General features: G+C 46.6%; 1 protein-coding gene across 1 annotated transcript in view; it reads left to right on the top strand.

The window, feature by feature from the left end:
- Positions 1-315: 315 nt before the first annotated feature.
- LOC149875606 (E3 ubiquitin-protein ligase rnf213-alpha-like) overlaps positions 316-20,965 on the top strand; it is a 137,517-nt gene continuing 116,867 nt past the window's right edge. Inside the window, exons 1-6 of the mRNA XM_090031798.1 lie at positions 316-3,951; positions 15,064-15,197; positions 15,318-15,413; positions 16,425-16,540; positions 18,056-18,184; positions 18,378-18,433. Coding sequence (XP_089887924.1) covers positions 316-3,951; positions 15,064-15,197; positions 15,318-15,413; positions 16,425-16,540; positions 18,056-18,184; positions 18,378-18,433 — 4,167 coding nt within the window. The remainder of the gene's footprint in view (positions 3,952-15,063; positions 15,198-15,317; positions 15,414-16,424; positions 16,541-18,055; positions 18,185-18,377; positions 18,434-20,965) is intronic.

The following is a 20,965-nucleotide window of genomic DNA, read 5'->3' as shown; positions in this document are numbered from 1 at the left end:
TTCTACTGTGCAGGAATGTGCAGGGCAAGAAAGTATTAATATGTTAGTGTGCAGTTAGTGTCACTAAAAAGCCATGTGCCAGAGCTACTGCACACTAGCACCAGTTACTGTGCATTAATTTAGTACTTGGTTCTACAGATACAAAACTTAATGTGAAATAACTACAGCACATTAATGAACATGTAGCTGCTCCCAAGGAATAGTCCCATGATTTATACTAATGTCAAAATGAACACAATTTCTTAGTTTGTGCAAGTAGAAAGTGTTAGCAATCATTTTAATTCCTTATCATTTTCCTTTTAGATGCCCAGTAACATGGAGAGAAAATTTCTAGCTCTTCTTCCAACTGTGAAATGTGTATCACCAGTAGAGGTATTAAAGATCCTGGAAAAATCCAGTTCTGGAACTTGTGCTGAAATGGAACAGCAGCTGTTTGACAAAGGCACATTCAGGGGCAAAGCCTTCCAGAGGTCATACCAGTATCTCTGGCGCTACCAGAATAATCACAGTCTTGACACATTCTGTTACAGCCCTGAAAGTGTGGAAGGGACTGAGGAGAAATGTCTGAGGCTCTTGTTGGAGTTCTGTGGGCAAAAAAACCCTTCCTGGACTGAGCTCAGTAACTTCACTCAGCTCCTGAGCCTCCAGCTGATGAAGTGTGAAACCTCGGTGTTCTGCAGTGAAGCAGCAGGACAAGAATTTGGGGGCTTTAAATCGTTTGTCATAAAGTTCATGATCACCATGTCCAAGGACTTTGCCATGCCTTCTCTAGTCATGTCAGATGAAAGCTCTCCGAGGGCAGAGGACAAAAAAGAGGAGGACAGTATACTGACAGGGTACCAGCTAAGACGGAAGTGGGAACAGGAATTTCACCCTTATATAGTCTTCCATGCTGATAACCACTCCATGGAGTTCTTGGGTTTCCATATCAATAGGAACTATGATGCTGTTGATGCATATTCAGGGATAATTTTAGAAAAGAAAGTAATTCATCCTAAACTATATCGCATACTTGATGTTCAGAGGGTCCCTTTCAATAAGAAGTTTGAAGATCTGTCCAGAAAAGAACAGCTAGAAACTCTCTGCAGTGTATTTGGTGTGAAAAGCAACCAAGACCCAGATGAATCGTACAAGCTGACGCTGGACAATACCATGAAAATGCTGGCCATTCACCTGAGGTTCCAGTGTGGGATCCCTGTGATCATTATGGGTGAAACAGGTTGTGGGAAGACCAAGTTGGTGCAGTTCATGTGCAGCTTGCAAAGAGCAGGAAGGGACATTCAAAACATGATGTTGGTGCGTGTTCACGGAGGCACTAGCTCCCACATCATCCACCAGAAAGTCAGGGAAGCAATTGAGCTAGCACGTAGGAATGAAAAGGAGTATAATATGGACACAGTGCTGTTCTTTGATGAGGCAAACACAACGGAAGCTGTGTTTGCCATTAAAGAGGTCTTGTGTGACCACAGTATAAATGGAGAAGAGATCCCCACCACTCGCTTAAAAGTTGTGGCTGCCTGCAACCCATACAAAAGGCACGCAAAGGAGACCATTGAGAAGCTAGAGAAAGCCGGGTTGGGGTACAGAGTTCATAGTGAAGACACCCTGGAGAAACTGGGCTACGTTCCTTTGCGGCAGCTGGTGTATCGGGTGCAGCCACTCCCCCCAAGCATGTTGCCTCTTGTTTGGGACTTTGGGGAGTTAAATGAGCAGACTCAGAGACTGTATATCCAAGAGATTGTTAGATCCATTGTGAAGGACAAGCTTCCTGAAGAAGAAAAAAAGGATATTTTCACCTCTGTTATTCTGGCCTCGCAGAAGTTTTTAAGGACCAACAAATATGAATGCAGAATTACCAGTCTCAGGGATGTTGAGCGCTGCATGAAGGTGCTGCTGTGGTTTTACAACCTAAAAGACCTGCTTTTTCCTCTTATTGACCGCAAGAAGAGTGAAGCTCAGCACTCGGAGTTGTGCAAACCAGTCACTGACCCAGATGAATGTAAGGAAGGTCAAATGCTTCCACTAAATGCAGCACAGCGGTCCTTGGTTCTGTCCATGGGGGTTTGCTATTACATGTCTCTTGAGCGTTGTCGCCCAGAGTACCTGGAAGTGCTAGCAGAGTGCTTCTCTGTCCCTGCACACGTGCTTCATCAGGAGATTGTGCTATGCCAAGAGGTGTTCCTAGATAACCTCTCCATTCCTAAGTCAATAGCGCGGAATGATGCCTTGAAAGAAAACGTCTTTATGATGGTCGTGTGCATGGACCTGCGAGTGCCTCTCTTTCTCATAGGGAAGCCAGGAAGCTCCAAGTCCCTGTCTAAAACCATAGCTGTGCATGCAATGCAGGGCAGATTATCCAAAACAGAGTTATTTAAAAGGTACAAACAGATCCAAGTGATATCTTTCCAGTGTAGCCCTCACTCTAGGCCCGAGGGAATCATCTCCACCTTCAAACAATGTGCACAGTTTCAGAAGGGCCAGAAACTGGAAGAGTTTGCCTCAGTCGTTATTCTGGATGAGATAGGTCTTGCAGAAGACTCTCCTGAAATGCCCCTCAAGACATTACACCCTCTCCTTGAAGATGGGTGTGTTGATGATGAAACCCCAGAGCCATATAAAAAAGTTGGTTTTGTCGGCATTTCAAACTGGGCCCTGGACCCTGCTAAGATGAACAGAGGACTCTTTGTGCTAAGGATTGAACCTAAGGAGGATGAGCTCGTGAAGACAGCCAAGGAAATCTGTGTGGATTGCACAGGAATAGCGCAACCTTGCAGCAACATTGAAGCAATAGAGGGTCTGTTCCCCTTTCTAGCTAACTTCTATTGTGAGGTGTTAAAGAAGCAGTCTGTGGAGTTTTTTGGGCTCCGTGATTTTTACAGCCTGATCAAAATGCTGCAATTTTATGCCAAAGATCAGAATCAATGCTCCCCAAAAGAATTCATTGAAAAAGCAATTCTGAGAAACTTTGGAGGTTCAGAAGAAATATATCCTTTAAAGTTGTTCAGAGACTGCAAACCTATTATCTCTCTTTCTTCTGACTCAGAAACCCCGCATATACTTGATCTGTTGAAGGAAAATTTAGACAAGAGTCAAACAGAGTTTGTATCTAGATACTTGCTGCTAATTACAACTAACCATGCAGCTTTCCAGATTCTACAGATGACCAAACTGATAGACATCGAGAGCTGTGATATAATATTTGGCTCAGGTTTCCCACAGGACCAAGAATATTCGCAGGTATGCCGCTCTGTTAACCGAGTGAAAATCTGCATGGAAACAGGACGGCCTGTCGTTCTCTTAAACATACAGAACCTGTACGAAAGCCTGTATGATGCTCTGAACCAGTGTTTTGTCACGTTAGGAGGAAACAACTATGTTGACCTTGGCCTGGGCACTCACAGAGTCAAATGTCGAGTGAAGAAGGAGTTCAAGTTGATTGTGATCGAAGAGAAGAATGTTGTCTACACACAGTTCCCCACCCCGTTGCTGAACAGGCTGGAGAAGCACTGCCTGGAGATGAATACCATCCTCAACTCGCAGCAGGTGGAGGTGAAGACAAAGCTTCAGCAATGGGCCAAGTCGTTTGCCACTGTGAAGAACGCTGATTGCTGCAGTGCCAGCTGGGCCGCCTGTGACCCTAAGGAACAGGATGTTTTCATTGGATTCAGCGAGGATGTTTCTGCCACGGTCATTTTGCAGTGCTCTCAGAGCAGCCTTCAGGGAAACTTTGTGTTCAATGAAGAACAAGTTCTAAGAGCTTGTAAAAGCAAATTAATTGAGTGTGCAACCCCTGATTCCATCCTGCGTCTCAAATACTCCTCTCTGGAGGATGCTAAGCAGATCCAGGACCTGTACTTTGGGCAGCAGAAGCACAGTGGCCTGATTGACATCCTGAGAAAGTCGATGAAAGAGCCGTCAAATGTGGATGAGACCAATGGGCTGTGCTTGCAGGTACAATGTTTTATTACGGAACCGGATTAGTGGGCCCGATTTTGGGGGGTGTAGGGCAGCCATGCCTTCAGTGAGAGCTGCAGGTTGTGCAGCATCTCTGGAAAGCTACCTTTCCATCTCCAACTATTACTAAGTTTAATAATATTATTGATGAACTCATGGTTCCTAGTAATGTTTACAGCCTCATTCTCTTGGGTGGTGTACTGAATTATTGTAATGTCATTTGTCCTCAAAGGACCTTACCATTATGAAAATTGGTGAAAGTATAAAAATGTCACTGAGAGAACTTAAGCACATTACACTAACCTTGAAGGTACTTTAAACCTTAACTGACCTTCATCTTAGTTTTTTAAAATTTTTTTTTAAACCCTAACATTAAAAAACTAGTATTGGAATCATACTTAATGCTTAATATGACCCACAAACTTTTCAGCCTATATAAATCCCTCAGCCTTTCACAGGAAGATACAGTGCCAGACTGATAGAAGTTTATGTCCATCAGCAGTGGCGCACCGCAGATTCAGTGCTAACAAAAGAGTACAAGGCCATGACTTGTCAAAAGCTGTAGATAGGGAATGGCAGGCAGTTTTATTCCTGTATTGCATGGCATAGTTTCAGTCCTTAATATTTTTTATTTTATTATTTTGAAACCTGTCTTGAACCTGGTCCCCTTCAACTGTTAGTATATCACACCCTAGCTCGGAGATCTGGGAGCATGCTAAAGATGCCTAGGGGAAAGCAGTAGGGCTATGCAAAATTTCACCACCAGTTTTGTTTTGAGGCTGTTTCGACCTGTTTCAAGGTTGAAATAGTAAAATCTAAATGAAACAGATATGATCGAAACAGCCTCAAAATAAAATGAGGCAAGTTGAAACGTTCCACTGTTTTGACACTGTTTCGATGTTTCGCCCATAGGCTATAATGGGGAAGGTCAAAACAGCCTATAACTTTGTCATTTCTGGCCAGATTTGGATGAAACTTGCAGGAATGGTAGCCCCTTCTGAGAGCATGTGCACCTGACCACACACAGTCTCTCAAGTTATTTTGACCTGCCACCATTTACAGGGGTGGATTGGACCAGGGCTGTAAGGGAGGAGGTGGCCTCACGGGGGCACACTGCCATGTAAAAACACAAGATAAGCCATCACACACCATGAGTAACATGCTGAGGCCATGAAGCCTGAAAGATTTCAAGGAGAGAGATGCAGGGGTCTCTGGGAAACTGCACCTCTACACTTTTACGTGAGCTGCTTCATTGCCCCCCTCCCCAGCCCCCCACCACTCCCTCACCCCTTGACACCTCCATTTCCATTTTCACTGACTAACTTTCTTGCCTGCATTGCATGCCAGGCCAGAAGCCTCTGGCTTCTTTACTATTCCCTTCATCCAGGACCAGGGGACACACCAACTGCATGTACCTCCTCCGCCTGACAAAGTGTTTTTCAATCCTGTGGGAATGGGTTGGCTGTCCGCCCCATTTTCCTCAGTACTTGCCTGCCACAACTAAGAAGATGGGACAAATGAAACGATGTTATTCCCTGAGGAGAGGGGTAAGATAAGTCAGACCACCCAGTTGGCTATTCTCACCAGTGGAAGTCTTTAGCTGGAGGTGGCAGACTCTCGGCTGAAGTCAATTACAGTCTCCCAGCTGATTTAGCTGGAGGCGGGGCACTCACCGCTGGAGTCAATTACAAATTCACCACTGCTCTACAACCTGCCCGACAGTCTCTGCCGCTCCAGCAATGGTTGCTGCCTCTTCAGGCATGGTCTCTCGTGCCTTTCTTTGGGGTCTGTACGTCTGGTTGCTGGCCCCTTCTGCCCCAGTAGGGATCCTGTTATCTCCCTGGATCACTGCAGCGTGCTGCCACTTTAGCCATCCCTCACCGATCCTGGTGGGGAGATGGTGCATTGCCACTCCTGACCACCCTGGGTCCCAGCCAGCCATAGCTTGCCCCAGAGGTAAGTGTTCCCACTCTCTTCTCCCCATCTCACGAAAGAAGAATTGTCTGCAGTGTCTCATGGTCCTCTGAGATCCCGCTGACCATATTTTCACTTCTTTTTTCTTCCAGTGCCCAGAGGGCAACATCTACTACCCATCACCTTTTATGTTTGGCGGTAGTGATTAAACCTTTACCTGCTCCCTGTGTGTGTGCGCCTTCACCCATGACCTGATTTCATCCTTAGTTTCGACCTTAGTAACAGGGGTTTGGCTAAAGGCCACTTTTACACACATCCCTCCTTTTGTCCCCAAAAAACTAAGATCTGCCAAGTCTTTATTATTCTTGGCCCAAACAGTTGAGCTTGTTGCCCTTGTATCCATGTCTGTCATGGTTTCTGGGCATCACAGGAAGTCCACATTCTGGCTCTTCTTCTCTGTCCGATGTTTCACTGAAAAGTAAAAGGAAAGCAAGAGACCATCTCATTAGCCTAGCATTGTCAAGTTTGGCAGTTCGTAGCCAGCACAGGTGTGCATGGTCTGTAATTAGCATGAACTTTCGGCTGAGTAAGTAATACCAGAACAGTTCTACCCCTCACCTGATAGCCAGATACTCCCTCTCGATAGTGGAGTATCGTGTTTCGGTGGGTGTTAGCTTTTTGCTTGCGAAGGCTATGGGTCTCTCTTCCCCATCATCCTCTTGGAAAAGGATGGCTCCTAATGCTGTGCCGGAGGTATCCATTTGTAAAAAGAAAGATCTTTTCAAAGTTAGGCATATACAGCATCAGGTGTTGGCAGAGAGCTGTCTTCACTTGTTCGAAGGTGCAGATGGCCCTGGGATTCAACTGTAGTTTGTTTTTTGTCATTTTGTCATCTCCTTCAGAGGTGCAGACTTCTCAAAAAAACCTTGATGAAATGTTGGTAATAGTTAGCAAAACCCAGGAAAGATTGTAATAATTTGAGGGTTCATAGTAATGGATATTGTCTGATGGCTGCCACCTTATCAGCCAGGGGTTTTATCTTCCCTTGTATGACCATAAACCCAAGATACTGGGTCTCTTTCTTTCCCAGGACACACTTCCTGGGATCCACAGTTAACTCTAGCTTGCCAGAACTCATTGAGTACCTCCCGTAGGTGCTGGCAGTGGGTTTCCCAGTCGTGGGAGAAGACATTAATATCATCACTGTACGCAGCCATGTACTCTTGATGAGGGGCCAGCAAGCGATCCATCAGGCATTGGAATAAGGCCACTGCCCCATGAAGCCTGAAGGGCATCCATCTAAATTGGAACAAACCCCACGGGGTTCCAAATGCTGTTTTTTGTCAGCTGGTGCCATTGGGATTTGCCAGTATCCCTTAGTGAGATCCAAGGTTGAGATGTATCTAGCTTGGCCCACCATCCCCAGCATCTCCTCGACCTGGGGCATTGGGAAAGAATCAAATGTTGCTATTTCATTTACCTTTTATTAATCGATGCATAATCTTATGGTCCTATCCATCTTTGGGACCACCACTATCGGGCTCCTCCATGGGCTTTGGGATTCCTCTATGAGGCCCAAGTTTTTTGTCACTTCAATTTCTTTCCTGACTGCAGGCCACAGGTGTTGAGGTATTCTCCTCCAATGGTTATGTATGATCTGTCATGTTGGGGTTTGGATGCAATGTTCCACCCCTCGGGCCTCTCTTGGAGTGTCACAGAATATGTCACAACGTTCTGACATTAAAGATTTTAATGCATTCTGCTGCTCCACATTAAGTTGGCCATCTACCTCTGGTCGAGGTGAGTCCTCCCTTACCCTTTGAAACTTCGTGTCCCCCTCTAATTGGCTGCATTCAACTGGATCCTGAACCTTCTATCCCTCCTTCTGTCACCACTTCTTCAACAAGTTAATATGATATATTTGTTTTCTCCTAGTGGGCTCGGTCCATAATATTTCATAATTTACTGGCCCTGTACATCTGGTTACTTGAAACAGATTCTGCCATTGGGCTATCAATTTGTGCGGGCTATCAGATAGTAGCACTAGTACCCAGTCTTCTACCTTCAGTTCTCATTCCGCGGTGCATGTGTCATAGTTTTGTTTTTGTTTTTCCTGTCTCTGCTCTAAGTTCTCTCATGCTATTGCCAGTGTCCTCTCTAACCTTTCTTGAAAGTTGGTCTTGGCCTGTGGTTGTGTTGCTTTGTTCAGTAGTGTGCCCCATCCTTCACAGATTACATCTAAGAGTCCCCTAGGATTATGACAAAAAACCAGTTTGAACAGGGCATATTCGGTGAATGCTTGGGGGGCTTCACAGATAGCAAACAGAAGGTGAGGGATCATAGTATCCCATCCCCAAGGGTCACCCTCTATACACACCCCTATCATCCCATTTAGTGTCCAATTGAAACACTCCACTAATACATCTGCCTGTGGGTGGTAGATGGAGGTCCAGAGTTATTTAATTTTGAGGGTGTTGCATATTCCACACAGGATCTTAGACATGAAGCTTTTGCCCTGGTCAGTGAAGATTTCCCTTGGGATCCCGACCCATGTAATCCACCTCATAAGCACACTGGCTATCACAGGAGCCATCACTGAATGCAGGGGGACTGCCTCAGGGAACCGGGTGGCATAGTCAATGATAACTGGGATGAACCAGCAACCCGTCCGGCTGTGGGGAAAAGGTCCTGCCATATCCATAGCTATCCTATTGAATGGGCAGCCCTCCAGTGGCAGTGGTCTCAATGGGGCCTCAGATGGTTTTATCCCCTCTATCTTCTGACACTCTGGACATTCTGCACAAAACCTTTCCACCATTTTGTAGAGCCCCGGCCAGAAGACCCGCCATCTCAACCTAGCCTCCATCTTATTCTTCCCCAAATGACCTCCCATGGGAAGGGTATGAGCTATTCGAAGCAAATCATGCCAGTATTTCTGTGGGACTAGGACTTGTTGTTTCTCACCTCCCTCTTCCTGATCCTTCACCTGATATAGGATGCCTGTCCTTACCTCAAAGTGGGGGTTCATTCTCGCCTTCTCTAGGTCCAGCACCTCTTCTTCCCATCTGGCCAGTTGCATGCCAAATATTCCTGAACAGTGGCTCCTGACTTTGTTCCTCTTGGAAATATCCATCCTCAATCATCTGCTCCAGATCCAAGTCTTGCCTCTCATTCTTCTCTGGGGTCCCAAAGCATACAGCCTCTGAATCACCCTGCCATTCTCCCTCACTTCTGTTCAGTACTTGGGAAACTACTTCCTTAAGATGGGGCCAGTCAACCCCCAGAAGCATTGGGCAGGTGAGAGTCTCAGCTAAACCCACTGTGATTTCCTCAGTGTGGCCCATTATGGATAGTCAAAGTCATCTTCTTTCCTAAGTGTAGGAAGCCCCATGTATGCATACCATGCTCACAGTTTACTCTGGGCTTCCTAACTGTCCCGGTACCAGGTCTGCCCATACCATGGACTGAGAAAAGCCTATGTCAGTGATTGCCGGGATACACACTGGGCAATGCCTGGATGGTGTCCTCCACACAGACTTCAACTACGGGTTTATTGGCATAGATGGATTTCGAGCAAATCCCAGGACGTCATTCTTCCCTTGTACTCGGCCTTGGTGAGGCTGCAGCTGGAGTACTGCGTCCAGTTCTGGGCTCCACAATTCAAAAAGGATGTGGAGAAGCTGGAGAGAGTCCAGAGGAGAGCCACGCGCATGATCAGAGGTCAGGAAAACAGATCTTATGATAACAGGCTGAGAGCCATGGGGCTCTTTAGCCTGGGAAAGCGCAGGCTCAGGGGTGATCTGATGGCCACCTATAAGTTTATCAGGGGTGACCACCAGGATCTGGGGGAATGTCTGTTCACCAGAGCGCCCCAAGGGATGACGAGGTCGAACGGTCACAAACTCCTGCAAGACCGTTTCAGGCTGGACATAAGGAAGAATTTCTTTCCTGTCCGAGCCCCCAAGGTCTGGAGCAGTCTGCCAGCAGAGGTGGTTCAAGCACCTACACTGAACACCTTCAAGAGTAAATTGGATGCTTATCTTGCTGGGATCCTATGACCCCAGCTGACTTCCTGCCCTTTGGGCAGGGGGCTGGACTCGATGATCTCCTGAGGTCCCTTCCAGCCCTAATGTCTATGAAACTATGAATACTATGAAACCGCTGATTAAACACCCAGTGTAACGCCAGCTCACATGGCCACGGCTGCAGTCCTGGCTCCTGCTCTGGCTGTCCGGTAGAGGGTAAGTTTCTACCACTGGGGCTCACGGGGTTTCCCTTCTCCCCTTTGGGAGCCTGTAGTGGTGCCTCACTGCCACAATCAGTAACAAATGATGTCTCTGGCATCCCAACTTCAGGGCTCTTGCCCCGATAGCCTGAGCCCCTCCCCTTTTCTTCCTTCGCTAGCAGGCTCCAGGTATTGCCTAGTGCCTATCCCTGGTCATTCCTTCTTGTGGGCCTCACCTTCAGTTTCAGCTGTAACATAGACCTCTGCCAAGCACAGTTTTTTTCATTGTTTTCAGCTGATGACACCTCACCCAGCATTGGGTATTTCCCCCTAGGTCATTCAGGAACTGTTCAAGTAAAATGTGGTCTATCACCTCTCCTACAGACCATGTGCCTAGTTGAAGCCACTGTTCTATGAGGTCTCATAGAAACTGAGCAAGTAAGCATGGTTGTAATCCCTCAGTTCCTTTCCAACCTTGGAGCTTCTGGTGGTAGGATTCTGGAGATATCTCGAGGCAATATTGTATGGCCTCCTTTAGCTTTCCATAGTCTCAGGCTTTGGATCGGATGAGAGTCCGGTAGGCTGCTTGTGCAGGGCTAATGAGCAGGAGTCCTATGTACACAGCCCAGCTACTTGGGTCCCATTTGCAAACTGCTGCTGTTCTCTCAAAGGTCTCTAGATATGCCTCTATGTCTTCCTGGGAGGTCATTTTGGGGAACCAGAATCCATCATCTTCTCTCCCGAGAGCCACTTATTCGGCTTCAATCTTTTCACTTAGGTCTTGCTGCATGGGGGAGAATAATTGGATCCTGGCTTCAGTTTCTGGGATCTGTACCCAGACTATTTCTTCCAATTGTGCCTGATGGCTCTGCAGTAGCTGGAGGGTGAGGCTGTGTGCCTGTTGCCAGTTGGCACGTGCTTGGAAGTACATGGACTCCATGGTCTTTCAGGGTTCTGAGCTTTCCTGGCCAATGCACCAGTTTGTGGGAGTGGGTCTGCTGTCCGCCCCCTTTTCCTCAGTATTCACCTGCCATGACTAAAAAGATGGGAAAAATGAAATCTTACCCCTCTCATTGCAACTGGCTCCATAGACTCTGCCTCTCGGGTGATGGTGGCTACCTCTTCAGGCACAGTCTCTCTTGCCTTTCTTTGGGGTCTTTACAGCTGGTCACTGGCCCCTTCTGCCCCAGTAGGGATCCTGTTATCTCCCTGGATCACTGCAATGTGCTTCCACTTTAGCCATCCCTCACCAATCCCGGTGGCAAGATTGTGCATCACCGCTCCTGACCACCCTGGGTCTCAGCCGGCCACACATTGTACCAGAGGTAAGTGTTCCCGCTCCCTTCTCCCCATCTCACCAAAGAAGAATCATCTGCAGTGTCTCATGGTCCTCTGATGATCCCACCAATGACCATATTTTCACTTCTTTTTTCTTCCAGTGCCCAGAGGTCAATGTCTATTACTTCCCCCCACCTTTTATGTCCAGCAGTTGTGATTAAACCCTACCCACTCCCAGTGTGTGTGCGCCTTCACCTGTAACCTATCCATCTTTAGTTTCACCCTTACTAACAGGGGCTTGGCTAAAGGCCCCTGTTACAAACTCAAAAGCTTCCTTAGATATATTTTTCTGACTAGTTTGAGCTTTTTCATAATAAACATATAAACAAAAAACCACAAGATTTCATAGACCTTAGGGCTGGAATGGACCTCAGAAGACCATCAAATCCAGCCTCCTGCCCAAGGGGCAGGAAGTCAGCTGGGGTCATAGGATCCCAACAGGATAAGCATCCAATTTTTTCTTGAAGGAGTTCAATGTGGATCCTTGAACCACCCCCAATGGTAGGCTATTCCAGACCTTGGGGGCTTGGACAGTAAAGAAATTCTTCCCTTTGCCCAGCCTGAAATGGTCTTGCAAGAGTTTATAACTGTTCGACCTTGTCATCCCCTGGGGCACTCTGGTGAACAGTCATTCTCCCAGATCCTGGTGGTCACCCCTGATAAACTTATAGGTGGCCATCAGATCACCCCTGAGCCTACGCTTTTCCAGGATAAAGAGCCCCATGGCTCTCAGCCTGTCATCATAAAGTCTGTTTTCCTGACCTCTGATCATGTGCATGGCTCTCCTCTGGACTCTCTCAAGCTTCTCCACATCCTTTTCGAATTGTGGAGCCCAAAACTGGATGCAGTACTCCAGCTGCGGCCTCACCAAGGCCGAGTACAAGGGGAGAATGACGTCCTGGGATTTGCTCGAGAAGCATCTATGGATGCACGCCAGCATTTTGGTCACTTTACTAGCCACAGCATCACATTGAAGGCTCATGTTCATCTTGTGGTCAATCATGACCCCAAGTCCTTTTCATCTATAGTACTGGTCAGCATAACACTGCTGAGCCTATGAGGATGCTGCAGATTTTTCCTCCCAAGGTGGAGAACCTTGCATTTTTCAGTGTTAAACACCATGAGGTTCTCATCCGCCCATTTGCTGAGCTTGTCCAGGTCAGCCTGGATCACCCGCCTATCTTCTGGCGTGGATGCTTTGCCCCAAAGTTTGGTGTCATTGGCGAACTTGGCCAGTCTGGTTCTCACTCCAATGATCACTTCATTAATGAAGATGTTAACCAATATGGATACAAGGACAGAGCCTTGGGGGACCCCACTGGTCAGAGGGCACCTTGACAATTGACTTCCATCAACCACCACCCTCTGGGTCCGACCATGGAGCTAATTCCCAGCCAGCGGATTGTGGTGGACCTGAGGCCACAGTTGGCCAGTTTTGCAAGGAGGTGATCATTGGAACTAGATCAAAGGCTTTTTTGAAGTCAAAATATATGACATCAATCGACTCTCCTTTGTCCAGGTGATAGGTCACCTGGTCGTAGAAGGAAATGATTTTGATCAAACAAGATCTACCCACTAAAAACTCATGCTGGGTATCCCTCAGGATATTGTTATCAGCTAGTCTGTTAAGGATGGCCTCCTTGATAATCCGGCTGATGGACCTGTAGTTTGCTGGATCCACTTTCCTCCCTTTCTTGAAGATAGTCACCACTTTGGCCTTCTTCCAATCTTCAGGCACTTCACCAGAGTGCCAGCAGTTCTCAGAGATCCATGCCAGGGGCTGAGCTATGATGCAGGCCAGCTCCTTGAGTACTCTGGGGTGCATATTGTCAGGGCCAGCTGACTTGAAGGTGTCCAGCCTCTCAAGGTGTTCCTTCACGAGGTCAGCATTGATGGAGGTCAGGGAATCTTTGAGGAGCAACCACTCATCCAGAACTCCCCTCCCCTTAGGGTCATGGTCCCTTAGGGCTTCACCGACAAGACTTCTGAGCTTGTCAAAGTCAGCTTTCCTAAAGTCAAGGACTTCTGTATTGTTGACTGACTTGCCAGCTTTACAGTGGATTGAAGGTGATCACCTCATAGTCACTGTCTCCCAGCTTCCCATCAATCATTAGGTCACTGACTAGGTCGTCCCTGGTTGCCAGTACCAGGCTGAGCAGCACTTTACCTCTCATTGGCCCGTAGACTTCTTGAGTCAGATAGAGGTTATCCATGCACGAGAGGAAGCTTTGCGATAAGCTATCACACACTACAAGTAACATATATCCAACACAAGATCTTTAGTTCTTGCTGTCAATTGCTTTATAAAAAGAAAGGTTCTGTAACAGTTCCGTCTGGTACCTTTGATGCTGCTGGTGCTATTGGTGTTGAGCCACCTAAGTTATTTTGACCTGCCGCCGTTTACAGTGGTGGACCAGACCAAGGCTGTAGGAGAGAAGGTCTCACAGAAGCACACTGTCATGTGGTACAGAGGTCCCAGCATCAGGAAGGGTGCACCTGAACACACACATAGTCCCACAAGCACCCATGTCATGAGTTTTGCTTGCCTGCGGCCAGAGGTGCAGGGCTCCAGAACCCAGACTCCCACTGCACTTATCTCCTTGACAGCTGACAGGCTTTGTGGCCTCAGCAGGGGCTAGCAGGCCTGCAGCTTTCACCCTGATGTGCCTTAACACACACACTCAGTGTCACCTATGTCATGCATTTTGCTTGTCAGCAGTTTGTGGTGTAGTTTCCCAGAAACCCATGCACCTATCTCCTTGAAATCTGGCAGGCTTTGTGGTATCAGGATGAGCTAGCACCCCTGCAGTTTTCACCCCACTGTAATGTTTGAAGCTCTGAATCATTTTGGAAAGCCCAAAGCTTCTATTGATTCGATTTGGATTTGTAAATTCGGCCTCCGAATCATCCGAATCATCCCCGAATCCAAATAGTGATCCAAAGCTTCACACAGCCCTATCTGTTACTGTCTCAAAAAAACACATGTAAAGTGCCTCATGCTTTAAGGCCTTGAGATGGAAGCAGCCCTGGGTCAGGGTAAACAAATCATTGTTATCACAGTAGGGAAAAAGAAGCTTCTGGAACAGGCATCTGAATGGCAACCTGGGAAGGGCAAATCATGAAGGGGAGTCAATTGTATTCTGTTCTCAGTTGAAGAGTGAAATTAAGGGAATTTTGCCTTGTTTTCAATCTAGGTACGGTTACTCTTTGCTTGTGGTTATGCACCCACTCCCATATTCACCTGGCAGTAATTCTATCTAGCTCACATTTTTCCATGTTCCATATAAGAATGTCATGTGTCACTGTGCCAAGGCTGTTTCAAGCCTTGTAAAGGTCCAAGCTCAGTAAGGGCATTGTATTTCAGGGAATGAGGCAAGGGTTTGTGTAGGGTTTTCTCTCACTTTGGATTCAGTACTTGTCCTAAAGTTCGAGAACTGTAGAGCACCGTGATGAAGGAGATGGTGTTGTTTGACTTTTCCAGTGAAAAGTTACCATTTTCTAGTTGGGGTAATGTATTTTCTAGGCTGTTTTACTGGACAGCCATTCAAACTCACTTCAAACTATTTCCTTTTATTGTATTTTTGATTCGTGCCACAGCCAACTCAAACATAGAAATCCTTTCCTTCTTGTAGATTTCTACGCATGCAAGACTTCTAAACCAGAGAGAGATAGATATGGTCACAAAGAAACTGAATCTGAAAAATAGGATCTGCTGTGTCTTTCTAAGTCAGTTTGAGACTGAATATGCCTTCCGTCAGGAACTTAGGTAACAAAAGGGTTTGTTGCAACTTATTTTGGTTTGGTTATATCTTGGACATGTTTTTACAATGTGTTTTGGATGTGATCTTTAGAAAAGAATTTAAAGAGACTTCTTTATTGTTTGCAGTAACTTTTTCAGACAATCACCAGGAGAGAAATTGCTCCTTGTCCAGTTCAACTTTGATGAGCCACAGAGCAGCAAAAGGCTCCTGGCCTGTGCTAAGTAAGCAACTTTTCTTATGATTTCAGGGTTCAGGTCAGTAGCAAAGTGAAACATGAGCATAGAGGTTAGTCTCTGAGGGCTGGTCTACACTGTAGTAGTGATGTATCCTAATCACATTGGCCCTGAGCACACCCCGCCCACCTTACCTCATTAACACACCCCAAACCTGAACATATGCCAGTCAGACTGCTCAAGCTCCTCTCCAGCAACTGCTGTCTTTCATGGGTGGGGGCCTGGGACTCCAGAACAACCTTTTATGACCTCACTTCCTACTCAAACATGGCCTGTCATCATGCCAACCTCATGCCAGGGAGCCCAAGAGTGTGGGGTCAAGCACTGCCCCTCCTGCCCAAAAGTCAGGCAGCTCAGTTGCAGGCTATAGAAGTTCACTGAATTCATGTTTAGGAGAGTAGGGAAACCAGAACAGATAAAATGCACCGTTCACCCATTCCTGAAGCCTCCAAAGCATAGGTGCAAGCACTCTCCTCCACTCACGCATTGCAAGGCACACTGGGGTTGGTGCTCACTCCCACCACCTAACATCAGAGCTACAGAACTTCACAGAAAGAAATGCAAAAATGTAGAGCTCCTGGTTCAGAGATGAGACCTTTTTTAGACCAAGTAAATTGGAAAAAAAAAATTCTGCAAGCTTTTGGGTTCACACAACCTTCATCTGGCTTGGGGAAAATTAAAGACAGTAAAAAGTTTCCGTATGTATGAAGTTTATGATCCCAAATCAGCTACATTTGCCATCTTCCATGTTTCAGGGATGTATTTGATAGCCATGTTGGTCTGGGACACATCGCAGAACTTCACACACATTTGTGAACTGATTTGTAATCAGTGACATTTGGGAATAATTCATTTGTCAATTGTGTTTGAATCCTGATCCCCCAGAAATTGTGAAACGGTTCCCAATCAGTGATACTTTGTTTCTGGGCCCTGTCTGTCCACATCTGGTTTAAACTGTATATAAACCAGTTTAAGAGTTATGTGTGTCCACCCCCTCAGGTACTGTATAATAGATGAGAGAAGAAAATCACAAAGCCCAGGCTCGTCACACGTTGTCATTATAAGTAAAGTACCACGGATACAGGGTGGGTCCAGCTACATGGCGTTCAGTGGAGGTGAGTATGTGGCTGCTTTCAATTGAAAACTTAAGTGAGTATTTCAATTACTGCAACTTTTAGAACTCAAATCTTGCTGTAGGGCAGCACTCACAAGAGCACCAATGTGACCAAGCAGTAAAAACCCCATTTATGTGCAGGTGAAAGTACAGGGGAAGAGCTGGGTAAAATTATAGTATGTCTGCACTGCAGGTTGTGATGCAGTGCAGAGATCTCCCAGCGAGCTGTGAAGTTGCTAATGTGGGTAGCAATCGGAGGATAGCTGTGGCAGCATGGAGCTCAGCACAGGCTGCATAACAGCAGCCAGACTGAGCCCCGCAGTTCTGTGCTCAGCTCATGAGATCCACCCTCCAGGCTTTCTTCTCCTACTACTGTCCCCTTATACATCTTCCCCTCTTGGCTGCCCAGAGTGCTTCAAGAGGAGGGCTGGAACACGCTCTGCTAGCAAGTGCTCTGACCATTAGGCTACTGGGCTGAGAGAGGGAGGAGCCCACCTTCTCTGTCTAAGGGGCTAATTGTGTTTGATCTCTGAACACTTTTGAGGACCTGCTTACTGTTATAAATCTATCTGGGTGATCTTATTCTGCCACAGAGCTTACGCAGCCCAGTGGAAATGCAGCTGGAAGAAGAATCTAAATTATATCATTAGCTAATTGCTGCTGAGTAAATAGACTTAGTGGCATAAAAGTGAAATAGCACTTGACCTACTATATTCAGAATCCATTTCTGATGACCACGTTTTAAAAAACGACACTGAAAATGAAGAAGGGGACAGAGAAAAGCCACAAATATGGCCTGGAGGGCTGGAGAAAATGCATCAGTGGACGTCTACATGTTCATTAATGCACATTTCCAAAGCGCCCAGAACATCTCATGCATCAGCATCCCCACACTTAAAAATGGTGGGGAATGACCTTTAGATAAAGTGTCCGTGAGGATGCTGATATATGAGACAAGGAGACTGACTTGAGTCAATAATCACCATGCTCCGGCAGACTTGATTAATCGAGTCCACTCTGACATTCTGTAATTCCAATGCACTGGAACAGCTCTGGGCTTGTGTATAAGCACCTTCTAATTTGAGATACTAAAGAAATGAGCATTAGGCTTCCCTGATGTGCAGTAGGAAAAGTGCATGCTTTTTTAGTGATAATGCAGAGTAGCGTGTTTCTATTGCATTTTAGCATGTTTTTTTTTTTACGTGATGCATTAATGTACAGTAAAATAGGCTACTGCATATTAAAGTGCACTTGTAGATGTGCCCAGTGAGAGCTTTTATAAGGGAAAAAAACTGCCAGAGTAACTGGGGCAACTTCCAATTTTTGATGTCTTCAAGTCAAGCCTGAATGACTTTTAGGAAGAGAAGATTTAATAAAACGCAACTTACTGGTCGCTAGATGAAGGACCTAATGACATTCTCAGGGCTTCTGAATGGAGAAGAGTGGAGTGGTTGCTAATAGTGGTTTCTTCTGGCCTAAGGATTCCTGATTCTGTTATCCTTTATTTCCTCCACAGATAAGTGGACTTCTCTCCATCTGGATGAACTTCTGCCTCCTGAACACTTTTCAGCCAGTTTAGGGCAGCTCTCCAACATTACAGTTGCTGAGGTTTTCACGAAGAGTACTAGGCAGGGTCTTCATTCAGGTAGTGATCTTCTGGCTTTAAACCCCACTCTGATGCATTTTTTGCCTCCTCCCATACCTTCCGCTCAGGTGTGCCAAGTTTTCAGTATAAACCCCATGAATTGTCTATGTGACTTGATATTTGTCACATGTGATTCTTTGTTCAATGTAACAGACAAGAAATATAAAATTGCACATGATTTTTGTGTCCCTAGATGGTTCAACCAAGCCAGGATGCACGGAAAGTGTCAGTCATTCTCTGGAGGAAAGTGTAAGTTTCTTTCTTACTGTGTGAAATAGATTTCTGTATACCATATTTACTCAAATCCCAAAATAGGTCCCACCCAAGTCAACAAGGGGAAAAAGGTCTCTCAACTTGGATTTGAGAATAGGGTTGTGGGGAGGGGGCTGGCTGCGGTAGCTCCAGTTCGGGCCCTGACCCAGGCTCAGGGTCAGTGAAAGGCCCAGCATCTGCTCCTACCACCTGTTGGCCCCCCAACCACTGGATGTCCTCACAGCCTCTGTATACACCGCTGCTGATACAGCTCTGGCCCCACTTCAGTCCAGAGCCTGGAACACATGATGGTCCCAGTCCCTGCCTGGCCAGGCAGCAGAAGTAGCATGACAGCAGCTCTGGCCCTGGCTTGAGCCTAAGACTGGGTTGGACCTGGGGTTAGAGCTCCTGCTCCTGCCTGGCTGGGCAGGGGGCTGAAGTCTTCATGTTGGAAAGGGACCAGAGATGGAGCTGGAGCTGCAGTCATGACTGAGAGTATGCAGAGGCAGGGGTCCTGGTCCTGTTCTGTCACAGGCATTTTTAGTGTGCACAGTACAGACATGAGGTACTACACTGAGAGTAAAATCTGATTTCACTTTATATGACCAAATGACACTTGTGCCACCATTTCTGGAACTCAATATTTTCCAAGCTATGTGCCAGCTGTAACCCCAGGTGCAACCCAGTCTCAGGACTGAAGCCAGGGCCATATATGTGTTTCTTCCTGGCCAGAGTACAGCCTTTATGTGTATTCAGTAGATTTGTACATCTATACAGCTATGGTATAGGATCACAAGCCATTTGTAAGTGTCAAAAATGGCATTTACACAGCAGAGCTACTTCCCTGAGGGCATATATAGCAGGTTCACAAATCTTCCCCAGCATGTGATACCTGCTTGGGTCAGACCCATTCATCACCCCACATCCCCCTTGCCACTTCCAGTCTCTTAATTGGTATGCCTTTGATGTTATTGCTAATATACTGGGGAAGTGGTCCCTGGGGGCCAGGAGTAGCTTCTGTGGTACTTCCCATTTTCTGGCTCCATCCCTGAGCTTCCTCACCCAAACTTAATCCTGGAGTCTCTATGCTTCCCTATGGATGCTTCCCCTTTAAGGCAGCTACCCATGCCCTCAGGCCTCAAATAAATTCTTGGGGTTTCAGCTGTCTCAGCTTTTGCCCCTTGTCTCACTGCCTTGGACCTCAGCTTCCAGGCCTTAGCCCTTCATGTCCCTGCCCAGAGCAGGTCTCGTCCTGCAGAGTGCCTCTAGTACTGCGTCATATGGCCTCCAAACCTCCCCTGTAGCTACCCCTCAAACCCCTGATAGAACTTAAACACAAAACACCAACCCAGACAGTTCCAACTCAAATATAAACCCCTTCTTGATTCTCTGTATCCTTTGGTCCTCCTACCGAATGCAAGTTTCCATAGCCCTCCTCACCCAGGTACCCTGCTAGGCCAGCCACGTGCCTACTTGCAGTCAGTTTTGTTCAGTTTGCTGCTCCCAGGGCCCAGGTGCTGCCGATTTACTCATCAGCAGGCTGGCCTTTTGCAGCCAGTGGCTCAGTTTACATGGGCAGCTTATACCTTCTGCCCCTTGCTGTCAGACTTTCTTCCATTTGCCTGGCTATGCCCCCTCTTCCTAGCAAGAAAGGTAAGGGTTCCCTGTTACAGCATGCAAAGTGAAATAAGTTTCTGCTCCAAATCTCTCTGGGCCCCAATTCCAAGCCTGCCACCAGGGATCCTATCACTTCCCTGCTTCATCAGGTTATCACTCCCACATGGAGAGGCACTTCCACCCAGAGCAGAGCTTGTTCACTTGGTCCCTTGACCAGCTCAGGATGTCCCCTGCTCATCACTACTTTGGAAGATACCACTGTAAGCCAGTTTGTTCTCCCCAAGCACTGTTTGGGTTCCCAGGTGCCCCACACAGATCAGTGGATCAATACGCAACATGGAACTGAGATGCTGGAGCACTAAGCATCTGTAGATGTCTTTCTGTAGATCCATCCCTCAGTCTCTGTATCTCCACCCCCATGCATAGAATGGGCATAATCGGCATTTTTATACATGCAAGTGCTGCAGTGCTGGGTGCTTTGAAAAGCACCTAGTGCTGTGTCACTTGCTGTTCTATAAGTTGTGAAATACATGTCAGCACACAAAAATGTCAGCGGTCCCCTTTTGAACTAAAATACATAGAAGGTGTTATGGTTCAAAAGTATACCTCTGTCATTTTCTCCATGCTGACATGCATTTTGCCACTTACGCAACTGCAAGCGATGCAGCACCATGCGCGTCAGCTCATGTGCAGAGCAGACTTGATTAATCTCTGACACTCTGGATCTCTGGCACGCACGAGCATGAAAATGTATGCATGTAAATGCTCAAAGCATGATCTGCCTCACAGCGCTCTGTGAAAATAAAGGGCGCCTGTACACACCACGAGTTTTAAACCTCATTAAATTAAATAGGTTTCTAAAATTTTAATTTGTTTATTTTGGAGCATTGCATCTGTGTTTGTATGCATTAG

The sequence above is a fragment of the Crocodylus siamensis genome, chromosome 1 (assembly GCF_052110815.1).
Source record: "Crocodylus siamensis isolate JL-2025a chromosome 1, ASM5211081v1, whole genome shotgun sequence".
Lineage (NCBI taxonomy): Eukaryota > Metazoa > Chordata > Crocodylia > Crocodylidae > Crocodylus > Crocodylus siamensis.
This window is presented reverse-complemented; position numbering and strand designations above follow the sequence as displayed.